This window comes from Sus scrofa, chromosome 1, assembly GCF_000003025.6.
Source record: "Sus scrofa isolate TJ Tabasco breed Duroc chromosome 1, Sscrofa11.1, whole genome shotgun sequence".
Taxonomy (NCBI): domain Eukaryota; kingdom Metazoa; phylum Chordata; class Mammalia; order Artiodactyla; family Suidae; genus Sus; species Sus scrofa.
The window spans coordinates 44,335,323-44,350,952 of NC_010443.5; the positions used below are offsets into that span (position 1 = coordinate 44,335,323).

The 15,630-nt window shown below is 41.7% G+C and overlaps 1 protein-coding gene across 1 annotated transcript in view; it reads right to left on the minus strand.

Annotated features, from left to right (window-relative positions):
• Window positions 1-15,630, minus strand: part of DCBLD1 (discoidin, CUB and LCCL domain containing 1) — a 72,605-nt gene that overhangs the window by 34,215 nt on the left and 22,760 nt on the right. The window contains exon 2 of the mRNA XM_005654388.3: window positions 14,738-14,950. Within this exon, the coding sequence (XP_005654445.2) occupies window positions 14,738-14,950 (213 nt within the window). The remainder of the gene's footprint in view (window positions 1-14,737; window positions 14,951-15,630) is intronic.

A 15,630-nucleotide genomic window follows, 5' to 3' on the forward strand; every position in this document is an offset into this window, starting at 1 on the left:
TTCTCCCGCACTGCTATTCTTGTCTGGGAAGCAGGTTCCTTCAACCTCTGTAGTCCCAAATTCCCATCAGATTAGGAGATAGCAGAAAGGCAGTTCATCAAGTAGGCAGAAAAATCAGAAAAAATAAATCCTTCTACCTTTTGTGGGATGTAATGAGTCACCCTGGATTGTGGGAAATACCATCAGTGATACTAAATGGAACAGCACTGTGGCATTTGGCACCAGACATGGGACCAAGAGCTAGCAGACAATGGATTGACTCCTTAGACAAAAGGAATAAAGGGCCAGGAATGGTGGGAGCTGCCTGCTTGGAGCACAGTAGGCCAGTTCCTCTGAACACATCCCCTGTTCCACGAGCAGCTGAGAGGGGAAATCCTTTATCTCCCCCCATGTGGGAATAAAAGCTAACTGTCCTACAAGGAAGGATGAACTGCCTGCCTGGAGCCAGCCCTCTGGATTCTCTGGCAGGCTGACAATCCACGCAGCAATTCATCCTCTCGCTCCATTCTCCATGGCCTGTCTACCTAAGTCTGGTTGTTACAGGGCAATAATTTGTCTAATGACTGTTCCAAGTCATTTCAAGTGGGTCTATGCTTTTTGATCTTGAAACTGATGACACTAAGTTACTGTTTGATCTGTGAACGAGCTATGTTTTAAAAATGGTATGCGCGCTATTAAAGAAACTAAAGAGAGCCCTCCCTCCCCAAAACCATACTTTCATGAGGATGGTAACAAACAGACATCAAACGAAAATCTAACTCAAGCGATTGGTTGTAAATCAAACTGAACAACAAACTTCTAAAAACCTCCATTAATCTTATGAGCACCTTCTTAAGCACGCGTTTAATTTCTCATGATGGATAAGAACACGCTGATGAGACGAAGTGATGGGAGTGTCCCTGGCAGAGCCAGCCACACACGCACCATCAGCCAGCTGCCAGGAAAGTGGTACCTGGCGAGGCCCAGATCTATGTGCAGAGGCATGCTGATAAAACAATCTCTAGAAATGCTGAAGCTGCAAATGCCACTGGACTTGTTTCCATTTCCTCTTGTTTTTTTTCAGTGCAGTCAAAAGGCAGGGTTCGTCCTTGCTTGCTAATTGCAATAAGGTCATTGTACAAAATTACAGAATTTTCAGGGCCATTTTCTTTGAAAGGGAGGGAAATTAGCATAAAAAAGGGATATTCCTGGACCATGACATTAAAACCATAGTCACGTAAGAATGTAATGTAATGTAATGTAAGAATGTAAGCAGTATCCCTGGAGAGTTTGGGTCTGTGGTTCCCAGACAAAAATCAGTGACAGATGATAAATAAACTAGGCGGATTCCTAGACAAAGGTGTGGATTTTCTTGGGGCTACAGGGCTCCTGTCAAGAAGTACCTTCACACTAGAACCCACCTAAGCCATTACTTCTTTCTCACAATGAAAGAAGACAATTTGCTGAAATGAATCACAGTGCATCTACAGGGAAGTGTTTGGGGGAACAAAGGAGGAGGCCAGCATTTTTTCTCCTTGAGGCTATGGTTATAATAATGAGAAGTCTAGCGTGGAGCATTCTGGCTAATACAGCCTTTTTTTTTTAAAAAAACATAAATGTATGATTCTTTCTTAATTCTATCTTGGCATAAAAGGCAAAACAAAGCAAAAAAAAAAAAAAAAAAAAAAGCAGTTCTTCTCAAGTGTTTCCACCAAAGCAGCCCCAGTCATAGAGAAAAATGCACTTTTGGGGTGTTTGAGGCCCCAAACAATGCTCCATAAGCTGGAAATGTCTTCAAAGACTTTTGTTTTCTCTCTCAAAGTGATAAGAATTTTGCATTCTCCCAAAATATGGCTGGGAGATATAAACCATTTATAAAATAGAGGCTGCCAATCATGTGTTTTACTCTATTTGGTACTTAAAAAAAAAAAAAATCAACAGAGAGGGCATAATGATTAGACCTTATTGCAATATGCCAGATATACATCATTCTAAAATATTATCGCAAAAATCTTGTTCCAATTATGAGTCAAAACACTTAGTATTATTTCCTACTTTCCCCACTTCTCTTGTTTCTGGTGTAATATAAATACTAACAGTTGACTTCACATCTTTGTACTTCTAAGTCAGTGACAATGGCTAAAAAAAATACTGGGGGTGGAGGTGGAAGTACAGGAAACGTAAGAGAACAATTCTGGAACTTCCTGGTTTTTCTATAGTGCAAAGCATTTAGCACCACACAGCTAATTTAACTGTCTACCATTAGGCTCACTAAACATGGCGTTGCCCTTAACTTGTGTCTAAGAGGCAGTTTTTGAAACCTTAAATGTATGTTAGCATTCTGTGTGTGAGTGATTTCTTAGAGCTCCATTTTGTTCTCAGGATACCCCAGGGGAAGGCCTGCAGAGATCTCCATTTCTTCCAGCAAATGCCAAATGAGAACCACAACTCATTTCTGCACAAGTCACGGGATCAGATGGCTTTTGTCAGCCTGAATGGGAGTGCACAGTGCTTACAGCAGGGCCTCTGGAGTCAAATGCTGAGACTTGAATCCCAGATCTGGTTAAGTGATTGTAAGCAAGTGACTTGACCTCTCTGAGCTTCAGTTTCCTTCTCTGGGGATGCTAATCTAGGCCCTCTCTTACAATGCTGTTAGGGGCTTAAGTGAGTAACTCTAGAATGCCGAAGTCCAGCGTTTAGCAGGGCTGAATGCTCTACTGAGGCACCTTCTGTGCTATTTCATGGTCTTTTCTACATACTAAGTAGAGTCCTAAAATTTTATGCAAATCAAGTCTTACTTTAAATGTAAAAGGAATATTATAGAGGAAGCTTACTGTGAATCTCCGTACATTGTGACTAGAGACGCTCTAATTTATCTCTTCAAATTTATAAATTTATAGATTTTAAAGTAAATATTGTTCAACAAAATACATGCATTCAAATTCATTAAACATTGATTGGGCATCTGCAAGCGTAAGAATACACTAAGCAATGGGGGATGTTAAAAGGATGAATAAAATGCAATCCCTTATTCAGGAAGTCTGTCTGGTAAAGAAGCTAAAATAAAGATCTCGACCTGAGACGGGTGCTCTGCTGAAGGCTTAGAAAAATGATACCAGCCCCAGAGAGAGAGAGTGACTGGAGCTTCAGGACATCAGAGGAAGTTCTAAAGTAGTAGCAGTGGATTTGGTTTGCATTTGTGTGCGTGTGTGTCTGTGTTAGAAGGGGCAGGACATCCAGGGAAGAAAGAGGGACACGTGGAAGGAATAACATCATCAAGTGTACCTAACATGAAACCATGTGACGAGTTTAGGAAAAGGCACAGAGATGCTGCTGGAAACATGGGTGGGGAAGACAGTAAGCCAGCTCTGAACACTATGTGAACAAGTGTCTGTAAACAGTGGGGCACAACTGAAAATTTCTGCAACAAGGAAAAAAAGAAATCATTACAACAATTTTTAGCAAGATAACCTTAGATGGCCTGGAGGGAACCTGATGAAAGGAGACAGGAAAATCAGGAGGCTCTTTCTAGGAGAAACAGACACAAAGATGTGGACTGCGGGAGCAGTGAAAATATAAAGCCAAACTGAATGAACTATGAGCTTAGAGAATATGGGTTTTCTGCTCATATCATGAAGCTGGATGGAGAAAATATGTACATGAAGCTATTTCTGCTCAAGGAACCCCTGCCACAGGCTTGGAATCATATCCGCAAATTTAGGTCACCAGGAATGCAAGGGGGAAAGGGAGGGGTGCTGCTCCAGCTCAGCACTTGCTGGGTGGAAGGAGAGTGCTGCAGTACTGAGAGGGGGCCATGTGTTCTCTGCTCTCAGAAAACGAGTACATTGTGCTCAAACCACTGAGGCCGGGCAGAGGGAAGTGAAGGGGAAGGACAAAAGGAGCAAAGAGGAGGGGAGTGATGAAAGTGGCTAACATGACACATGTATCAATCACCCTCATGTGGCGGTTACTATTATTATCATTATTTTTTATTTTTGAGGGCTGAGGGTACAGCATATGGAAGTTCCCAGGCTAGGGGTCAAACTGGAGCTGCAGCTGCCAGCCTACAGCAACATGGGATCATAGCAACATGGGATCTGAGCTGCATCTGCAACCTATACCACAGCTCACGGCAACACTGGATCCTTAATCCACAGAGTAAGGCCAGGGATCGAACCAGCATCCTCATGGTCACTAGTCGGGTTCATTACCGCTGAGCCGCGATAGGAATTCTTGTTAGTTTCTTCACAGTTACTATTACTTTGCCCATTTTAAAGGGAGAGGGATATGGAGCTACAGGAAGTTAAGTGATTTGCTCAAGGTCAAGCAATTAAATGAGCAATAAGGCAGGTATTTGGAGCCAGTTAGTCTAATTCCAGAGTCTGCCCTCTTAAGCACAATTGAAACTCTACACAGAAACAGAAGCATTCCTTTCCATCCAGGCTAAAAGCCAGTCTGCTTTTATTGATCCACAGTGACCTGGGAGGGCAAGTCTACAAAACCCCATCAGAACAAGGTCCTTTGAAATCCTGAGGAACCAGTATCTGGTTCCCACCAAGATCCCTCCAGCAAGTCCTTCCAGGAGTCTAGGAATAGCCCTACACTCTACCCACTGGGTGAAGATCAACTTCTAAGGGAGAACTAGAACCTTCTTAAATAACAGGAAAACAGACATGACAGCTGGGGCCCCTACAAGTGTGGTGGCAGAAACAATCCTCTGAGTGAACTCGAATCTCTAGGTTCTTTGTGGTCAGCAAGACTGGAAAAAGAACTTAACCAGTAAAGATTACAAGGTCACTAACACATTTTAAAGTTGAGAATAATGATCTTCGGTATGCATGTGCAGCCTTCCATCTTCAGTGTCATAAATAAAACAATGGGAGGTATTTCATATTTTAAATGGAGGTATATTGGTATGACAATGCCTGAATCTTCCCCCAAGTTCAAGATATTTTAATATTTTATATAACTAACCCATTATTTTATGTCATTAATATTAAAGGGGGATTGACAATCAGTACCAAAACATCTGAACTGTACTATAAACTAAATGCTTCGTGAGAGACAGGATTAAGACGGCAGAATAGAAGGACTGGAGCTCAACTTCTCTCCTAAAAACAACAAAATTCACAACTAAAGACTGAGCAATCTCCACCCAAATGGACCGGAAACCTTAAAAAAGGTACCCTATTTCAGAAGAAAAAGAGAAGGCCACATCAAGAGGTAGGAGTGGCGATTTCACGATGTAAACAGCCCCATACCTCCCGGGTGGGAAGCTCCAAAGACTGAAAACTAACTGGTTCACAGAGACTCACCTACAGGAGTAAGAGTTCTGAGCCCCACATCAAACCCTCACCTGTGGGGATCTGGTACTGGGAGAAAGAGCCCCTGGAGCATCTGGCATTGAAGGCCAGTGGGGCTTGTGCACAGGAGCTCCACAGGACCAGGAGAAATAGAGACCCCATTCTTTTTTTTTTTTTTTTTTTTTTTTTGTCATTTCTTGGGCCGCTCCCACAGCATATGGAGATTCCCAGGCTAGGAGTTGAATCAGAGCTGTAGCCACCAGCCTACGCCAGAGCCACAGCAACATGCGATCCGAGCCGCGTCTGCGACCCACACCACAGCTCACGGCAACGCCGGATCGTTAACCCACTGAGCAAGGCCAGGGATCGAACCCGCAACCTCATCGTTCCTAGTCGGATTCGTTAACCACTGTGCCACGACAGGAACTCCAGGAGACCCCATTCTTAAAAGGCACACACGGACTTTCACATATACTGGGTCCCAGGGCATAGCAAGGTCTCCATAGGAATCTGGGTCAAACCTGACTGTAGTTCTTGGAGGACATCCTGGGAAAACAGGGGTGAATGTGGGTTGTTGTGAGGGATGGACATTGAAGGCAAAGCTCTTGGGAATATTCAGCAGCAGTGCCTTTCTCTGGAGGTGGCCATTTTGGGAAAATCTGGCCCCACCCATCAGTCTGCACTGAGAAGCCCCAGGGCAAACAACAACCCACTGGGATCACAGCCCCACCCCTCAGTAAACAGGCTACCTAAAGACCTCTCAGGCACACAGCTGCCTTTAATCCCATCCAGAGACTAAGCCCCACCCACTGGAGGGATTAGAATCACCTCCACCTACCAGTGGGCAGGCATCAGCCCTTCCCATCAGGAAGCCTACAGCAAGCCCCCATACTGACTTCAGCCACAAGGGGGGTAGACTCCAGAAGTAAGAGAGGCTACAACTCTATTATCTGTAAAAAGGTCACCACATCAAAAACCTATAAAAATGAAGAGACAGAGAACTATAACTCAGAAGAGGGAGAAAGGAAAAACCCCAGAGAATAAGCTAAGCGATGAGGAGATTCTCACCATCCAGGAAAAAGACTTTAGATTGTTAATGCTGAAGATGATGCAAGAGATTGGAAATAAACTGGAGGCAAAAATGGATAACTTACAGGAAACACTGACCAAAGACATACAAGATATAAAACTTAAACAAAAAGAGATGCAAAATACAATAACTGAAATAAAAAATTCACTAGAGGCAGCTAATAGAATACAGGAGGCAGAAGAACGTGTAAATGAGGTGGAGGACAGATTAGTGGAAATTACGGATGCAGAACAGAAAAGAGAAAAAAGATTGAAGACAAATGAAGAGAATCTCAGAGAACTCTGGGACAACGTGAAACGCACCAACATCCGTATTATAGGGGTGCCATTAGGAGAAGAGAGAGAGAAGAGGACAGAAAAAATATTCCAAGAGATAATAGCTGAAAACTTCCCTAACATGGGAAAAGACCCACTCACTCAAATCCAGGAAGCACAACGAGTACCATATAAAATAAACCCAAGGAGGAATACATCAAGACACATATTAATCCAACTGACCAAAATTAAAGACAAAATCTTGAAAGCAGCTAGGGAAAAGAAACAACTAACATACAAGGGAACCCCAACAAGGTTATTGGCAGATATTTCAGCAGAAACTCTGCAGGCCAGAAGGGAGTGGCATGATATACTTAATGTGATGAAAGGAAAAAACCTCCAACCAAGATGACTCTACCCAGCAAGGCTCTCATTCAGGTTTGGAGGAGAAATCAAAACCTTCACAGATAAGCAAAAGAAGAGAGAATTCAGCAACACTAAACCAGCCTTACAACAAATACTAAAGGAACTTCTATAGGCAGAAAAGAAAAGACAGCAACAGGAAACAAAAATGCCGCAAATGACAAGGCTCACCAGGGAAGGTATATATACAGTAAAGATACGAAATCATCCATGCACAATTATACCACCAAAATCAGAAATCATGAGAAGAGGTGGGTACAAATGCAGGACACTGGAGATGAACTTGCAATTAAGAGAACAACAACTTAAAACAATCTCATATACATATAGACTCTTCTATCAAAACTTCAGAATAACTGCAAATCGAAAATCTACAATTGATACACAAACAAGGAATCTCTGGAGAAGAAATATATCTCATAGTAAATAAGTGCATAATCCACCATGAAGGGGGTCATTTGACATCATTTTGGAATGCTGAAGTCTTCTTAGAACTGATTCTGATTTCCTCTCCAAAGAACTTATGATAATTATAATTAAATAATGCAATTGTACATTACAATTAAATAATGCAGTACTACAATTGTATTATTAATAACCATTTCTCTCCATGGTATAATGTAAGGTCTCTAATGTCTTGTTTATCACATCACCTAGAATTGGTGTAATGTCTATATTGAAGAATCAGTAAGCTGTAACAAATTGTGAGGACATATTTATATAGTTACAATGTTTTTTAACCATTTTATATTTTACTTATTTTCAGAGGGTATATTATTTTTGTTATTCTTATCAGTTAAGTTATTCTTTTTATTATGCTATATAAAATACTTAATGGTATATAAGGCTTTCTTCTTTATAAATTTTAGTTGCATAATATACACAATTTTAATATAGTGCTAATTTTTAAAGAAAAATTGAAATGTAATAGATAATACTAAATAGTAAAGATGAAAGCCATTCAAAATGGGATAAAGTATAGAATAAATTTCCTATTTGTCTCAGCATATTTTCCATTCCATTTCTCCAGAGGGAGTCACTTAATCTGTTTCTTAAGATCCATGATATAATCTATGTGAATGCAATTATGTTTAAATATATGTATTTTATTCTGTAAAAAAAATAAATAAATAAAAATATAGTACAAGAAAAAATAAAATAAAATAAATGCTTCGTGATCCTGATTGGATTCTAGACCCGAAAAGGGACATTAGCCTTTCTTTTGAAGGGAGTCTCTGTTACTTTGGTCTCTTAAAACAAAAACACAGAATTCCCTTAGTTACAGTGAAAACAATCTATATTAGGCAAAGTGTGATACTTCTTAAAAGATTTTTTTGGGCCAGGATTTTAGGACACGTGATCTTAAAAGTCAGTTTATATGTTTTTATACAAAAATTTTTATAAGTTTAAAAGTCACTTAAAAATATCTTTTTTTTTTTTTGTCTTTTTAGGGCCTCACCCACAGCATATGGAGGTTCCCAGGCTAGGGGTTGAATCGGTGCTGTAGCCCCTGGCCTAAACCAGGGCCACAGCAACGTGGGATCTGAGCTGTGTCTGTGACCTATACCACAGCTCATGGCAATGCCAGATCCTTAACCCTCTGAGTGAGGCCAGGGATCAAACCCACATCCTCATGGTTCCTAGTCGGATTAGTTTCCGCTGCACCACAACGGGAACTCCTAAGAGTTGTTTAAAAAATCTTTAAAAACTTATTTTGTTCTTAACATATTTTCTAAAGCAAGTTTCATATAGTTTATCAACATTGCTGCGTCCTGGCTGTTTCAAGGATATTTTGCAAGAGTCAGTGTCTTAACTCAGCCAAAGATATAGAAGTACTTTCTTCTAATTGATGTTTTTTTGTTTGTTTGTTGTTTTTGTTTTTTTTTTTTTTTTTGCTATTTCTTGGGCCGCTCCCGCGGCATATGGAGGTTCCCAGGCTAGGGGTCCAATTGGAGCCGTAGCTGCCGGCCTATGCCAGAGCCACAGCAACGCGGGATCCGAGCCACGTCTGCCACCTACACCACAGCTCACGGCAATGCCGGATCGTCAACCCACTGAGCAAGGGCAGGGACCGAACCCGCAACCTCATGGTTCCTAGTCGGATTCGTTAACCACTGCGCCACCACGGGAACTCCCTAATTGATGTTTGAATCTGAAATATCAGCCATAATTAAATGATAAATGGCAGAATAATAGCTTTATCTTGTATCAGGCCTTTTAACATCAATGAGATCAAGTATATATTTCGCTTGATGACTGTGAAAGCTGGTATGGGTCACACTTGTTTACAGTACATTATGCTACCACAAATGTGGATTATGAAAGCACCCAAAATATAGGAACCAAACATTTTAAACAAAATTGGCATGGGGAGATGAACCATCACCAGTGAACTGCAAAATGATTAAAATTGTACAGCTTCAGCATATTCACAATGGTTAACGCAATCACATCCCAAGTCTGTCCACTCTTGGCAGAGCTTACAAACATGATTGCCAGAAAACATTATTCTTTTCCAAAACATTAATTCCACATTTAAAAATCTGATAGTGTTGAGCTAAAATCTCTTGACAATGGGTTTTGGCAATTAATTGAAAAAAACAAAAACAAACAAACAAAAAAGACAAAAAACTGAGCTGGATAAACCCAAACTATTCAGCTGTGGTGTAACTGTTAGAGCCCTGTATACTGGATTTTCAGGAGGTATTCCAGAATGTGTCTTCCCCAGGGCACTTCAGTGGGCACTCCCCTACACTGTGGCCCAGGCAACAGCCTATGGATCCCTGGAGCCCTGAGCTGACTCTAGGGCCCTCCCTCTGCAGTCCTGTGGCCACACTGGCTGCAGAGGGGTCTCCCACAGTCCCAGGGAGCTGGGCTACTACGGTCCCATAGGAATGCCCACTCCCTGAGCTCACATGGGCAAACCAAGCACTCTGCTTCCTCCTTTTCCTCTGCAGATACCTGCACTCCTTCAGGAGGTTCAAACTGATGGGGGACTATTTTAACTAAATTAAAACACTGCTCTAGGAGTTCCCATTGTGGCTCAGGGGTTAACGAACCCACCTAGCATCCATGAGGATGCAAGTTTGATCTGTGGCCTCGCTCAGTGGGTTAAGGATCCAGTGTTTCCATGAGCTGTGGCAGAGGTTGCAGACATGGCTCGGATCCCAAGTTGCTGTGGCTGTGGTGTAGGCTGGCAGCAACAGTTCCAATTAGACTCCTAGCCTGGGAACCTCCATATGCCTAAGGTGCGGCCCTAAGAAGACAAAAAGACCGCAAAAACAAAAAACAAAAAACAAAAAACAAACAAAAAAATACTGCTCTAAAGTTAGTGTTCTTAGTCAAAGAAAATCTATGTGTTTTTAAAATCAAGAAACGTGTTTATTACAGTTTGGAGATACCTTAGAAATCTATACATAGAACTTCCATATGACCCCGCAATCCCACTCTTGGGCATCTATCTGGACAAAACTCTACTTAAAAGAGACACATGCACCTGCATGTTCATTGCAGCACTATTCACAATAGCCAGGACATGGAAACAACCCAAATGTCCATCGACAGATGATTGGATTCGGAAGAGGTGGTATATATACACAATGGAATACTACTCAGCCATAAAAAAGGATGACATCATGCCATTTGCAGCAACATGGATGGAACTAGAGAATCTCATACTGAGTGAAATGAGCCAGAAAGACAAAGACAAATACCATATGATATCACTTATAACTGGAATCTAATATCCAGCACAAATGAACATCTCCTCAGAAAAGAAAATCATGGACTTGGAGAAGAGACTTGTGGCTGCCTGATGGGAGGGGGAGGGAGTGGGAGGGATCGGGAGCTTGGACTTATCAGACACAACTTGGAATAGATATACAAGGAGAGCCTGCTGAATAGCATTGAGAACTTTGTCTAGATACTCATGTTGCAACAGAAGAAAGGGTGGGGGAAAAATGTAATTGTAATGTATACATGTAAGGCCCCTCGCTGTACAGTGGGAAAATAAAAAAATTAAAAATAAATAAATAAAAGAAAGAAAGAAACGTGTTTATCAAAGAAAAAACAGAGGAATTCTGTCGTGGCTCAGTGGTTAATGAATCTGACTAGGAACCATGAGGTTGTGGGTTTGATCCCTGTCCTTGCTGAGTGGGTTAAGGATCTGGCGTTGCTGTGAGCTGTGGTATAGGCCAGCAGCTACAGCTCCAATTAGACCCCTAGCCTGGGAACCTCTATATGCCTTGGGTGTTGCCCTAGAAAAGACAAAAAGACAAAAGAAAAAAAAAAGAAAAAGAAAAAACAGAGTGGACAGAAGACATAACAATACCCACAGCTGAACCTTCTGAAGTCCTCCTCCTAATATTTTGCTGAAGTTATGTCCTATCTTATTTTATTCAGAACTTTTTTTATTATTATAACATGACTGTGTACTCATATTTTATCTAACATTATAAGTAGCTTCCCATGTTAACAGTTTTTTTCAACAAATAGCTGTTTAATATTCCAATAAGAATTAATGTTTCACTTAACTGCTTCCTTGCACTGAACTTTTGCATTCACTTTTAAAATCATTAATCTAGGAGTTCCCGTTGTGGCTCAGTGGTTAACGAATCCAACTAGGAACCATGAGGTTGCAGGTTCAATCCCTGGCCTCGCTCAGTGGGTTAAGGATCCAGCATTGCCGTGAGCTGTGTTGTAGGTCGCAGACATGGCTCGGATCTGGCATTGCTGTGGCTGTGGCGTAGGCCGGCAGCTACAGCTCAGATTAGACCCCTAGCCTGGGGAACTCCATATGCCACAGGTGTGGCCCCAGAAAAGAAGATAAATAAATAAAATCATTAATCTATATAGTATCTACCACATTCAAGTCACTGGATTAAATACTGTAAGTGCACATATATGAATTAAGTGGCTCCTCAATGCTCTTCAAAACTACAAAAGACACAAGCATATAACAGATACTTACGCATGTGTACACCTACTACACTTGGCCCTAAGCCACTTAATTCTTTTAAAATAGCTTATAGGTTTGAAACATTCTAATTTCCTTCCCATTGTATTCCTTTTATTGCTAATTTCTGTTATTTGCTGGATTTGCCTTAACATGACTGATCAGGGAAGCTTTATTTATTTATTTTGTCTTTTTAGGGACACACCCACGGCATATGGAGGTTTCTAGGCTAGGGGTCAAATCAGAGCTGTAGCTGGTGGACTACACCACAGCCACACCAATGCAGGATCCCAGCCATGTTTAACCTACACCACTGCACACAGCAATGCTGGATCCTTAGCCCACTGAACGAGGCCAGGGATTGAACCAGCATCCTCATGGATACTAGTCGGGTTAGTTAATCACTAAGCCACGATGGGAATTTTTAAAGTAGCCTTAAAAATTCTGAGCATCATTAAATATTTTACCTTAAGAACATCCCAACCCAAAATATTAACTACACTTGCATTTTAGGCAAAATTGCTGGATGATGTAACACTGGGCTGCTCCACCCCGGAAGGGTGATGATGTGCTGCGGGTTTTTTGGGTATTGGGACTGGGAGAGGAAGAAACATGTGGAAAGGGATGTCTTGGAGCTATAAAGAGACAGACATAAATTTTCCTTTCAGCCCTTAACTAGCTGTGTAATCTTTAGCATGTTAATTAAAAACCAAAAAAAAACAAAAAACAAAAACAAAAAACCAAAACTCACCATGCCTCAGTTTCCCTATTTATAAAAAAGAGTTAATATTTACTTTGCAGGGTGGATATAAGGATTCTAGAGAAATCTAAGAGAATCTGTGTAAGGGCCAAGCATGTGCCCGGTGTACAATGACTGTGTTTATTTCCATAATGAGCATAAATTTTGTTTTTAAAAGACAAACATAACTATGTAGGAAAAATTTAAATAGGAAAATGAATTTCCTGGGCTTTCTTGAAGTTCATCGCAATTCATTACTCACTTCTTAGTGAAGAGTCTAGTCTTGAATATTCAAGAAGCTAGAAACTGGACTAGAGTGCCTGAGGCAGACCATGATCACCCTGTAATCCAGCTTCTAAAACATAGTTAATCCCATGCTCTCCCTCCTTCCTGTATACTTCTGAATATACATCAAAGACAGAGTAAACGCCCTGGTGTGGGAAAGCCATATCCATTCTCCTCCAGTCCTGGTGCAGGATGACTTGCTTCCCAGCCTCTGAGCTGAGAGAGACCCAGAGCAACAGAGATGATTATGCGGATGCTCTGTCAGCAGGTGGATTTAACTGCTCATTTTCCAGGAAAGTAAATGCTTCCCCAGAGAGACCAGTGTCAGAAAAATGCTGGCCCTGCAGCACTTACCCTCGCATTTCACACTGGGGCTCTGACACTCAATACCCTCCCTGGAATCTGCAGGAAGTGTCCTGGCTAATGAGGGGCTCCCTGAAGAGTGCCTCCATAAATTAACACACATTCAATTATCAGAGCTACTCAGCAGTAAGTGTTCCCAGGGGCTTTAAGCGGCCCCAGGATTCTCATTTTCCCCACTGGAGTCAAACTGGAGTTAAAAAGTTGCGACCCACTCTATGAAATCAACCACCTTTACTCTGTCAGAGTGATTTAACCATCATTAAAAGAGAGATACTATTTCCAGGGGTCCAGCCTCTGTGGGGGCTAGGTAAGTTCAGACCTCTGAGTGGTCTCAGGGCTGGTCTGGGCTTCTACGCTGGGAGGAGGCCCTACACTGGAGAAGTGGAGTCTCTGGCTACAAAAGTAAAGGCAGCCTTGAAAGCTGTGTGTTGGAGAAATGGCCTGTAGAACTAGCAGGCAGACAGGGTTTTGCTTAAAACTAGCATCATTTTTGGAGTTGTAGGCACCAAGAGACTCAGGAAATCTCCAAAGAATCTCATATTATGTAAGAGTCTTTGTTTCCAAATTGTCTAAACCCAAGCTGTTTCCTTAAGCTGCGGATTGTAGGGTCACTGTTAATGGTGATTTCAGACACCTCTGTGCTAACTGCACATCCCAAAGCACAAAAAGCTTAATTTCAAAGGTTCCTCTGGCAATTGTCTTTTGCACTTGCCATTCGCCTACCCAGAAAACCGATCCCAGACACGCCACTTAGGTCTCTGCTCAAATGTCCTCTTACTGGAGAAAGCTTCCTCACCATCCCATTTGAAGCAGCCCAAACACACTCAGAACCAGACTCGGTATCACCTTAGGACGACTTATTTCCTAATTCCTTATTTTTCCTTCTAACTACCTCTCATATTACAGATGCATCTGCTTGTTTGTTTTCTACCTGCCCCTCCACCAATGTAAGTGCCACGAAAGGAGAACATTGTTTTTTCACTGCTCTATCCCGCTCAATCTGCCACGGAATTGTTCCGTGGCACACACGATCACTTTTCAATAAATACCTGTCACACGCATGAATGACCTATAGATGTTTTAGCCAAATGCCATACATCTCCAATTCTTTTCCTGGCAAGATATAAAGTCAAACTAAGCTCCTCAGACCCACACAAGGATAACGCTAAGCTCTCCTCAAATGTCTTTGTTGCAGCATATGAAGCAAATATATCCATGTGAGCTACCCTGAGAGTAGGTTTCTCTTCTGATCTTCCCAGGCTGTAACACTAATGCACACACCACTTGCCTCCTCCTCAGATCTCACATTTTCCCACACTCACAGCAACCTACATCTTTTTTTCTTACCATACTGGTCAGAAGAGCTAGTGAAGAGAAGGTAGTCAGAAGCACAGGTCTGGGATTCAATATCCAAATCTCCCAACCTCAGGATCAGTCTCTTCCCTTTCGGTACTGTGATCGTCTTTTCACAAACAGTGTGATTGGGGTAAGTCCCTGGATAATTCTTAGATGTCATCGTGCCACTGTCCTTATAGGTCACTATGTGCCCACAGCCATCACCTGTTAAAAAGGATACCACAAGTAAGTGAAATTAATTCTCGACGAGGAGTGAGAAAATACAGTATAATTGTCACCTTATATATTTTATTTCTTCTATGAAGAGAGAAGGAAAAGCTAAAAAATAAAAAGATTGAATTATTAAACTGTATCTATTATTTCAGGTTATCTCATCTTTTGCTTCTCGGTTTAATCTTCTGAACGCTGCTGATCACGATGTTTCACAGATTAGCATGGAAAACCCTTACTGTTTCCAACACATCATTTAATCAAATAATCATCTATCCATCTACCCACCCACACCCTCACAGTAGGCCCTGGGCACTCACACATTTGCCACATGTGGTTTTGTCTATTTGCAAGCCAATGGCACGAAATAATTTGCAATGAAGAAAGGAGTACTGCTCACTTTGGAGGTTATTGTTCTGTCTCAAAGGGATAAGGTATGCAAAATGCTCCTCATAGAACCTGAGGCTTCTGCTGAGAGGACTCTGTTTAAAGAGTTTGTCACTCAGGGAGTTCCCATCCTGGCTCAGAAGTGGTGTAGGTTGCAGATGCACTTGGATCCAGTGTTGTTGTGGCTGTGGTATAGGCCAGCAGCTACGGTTCCAATTCAACCCCTAGCCTGGGAACCTCCATATGCCTTGGCCCTAAAAAGACACACACACACACACACACCGCGC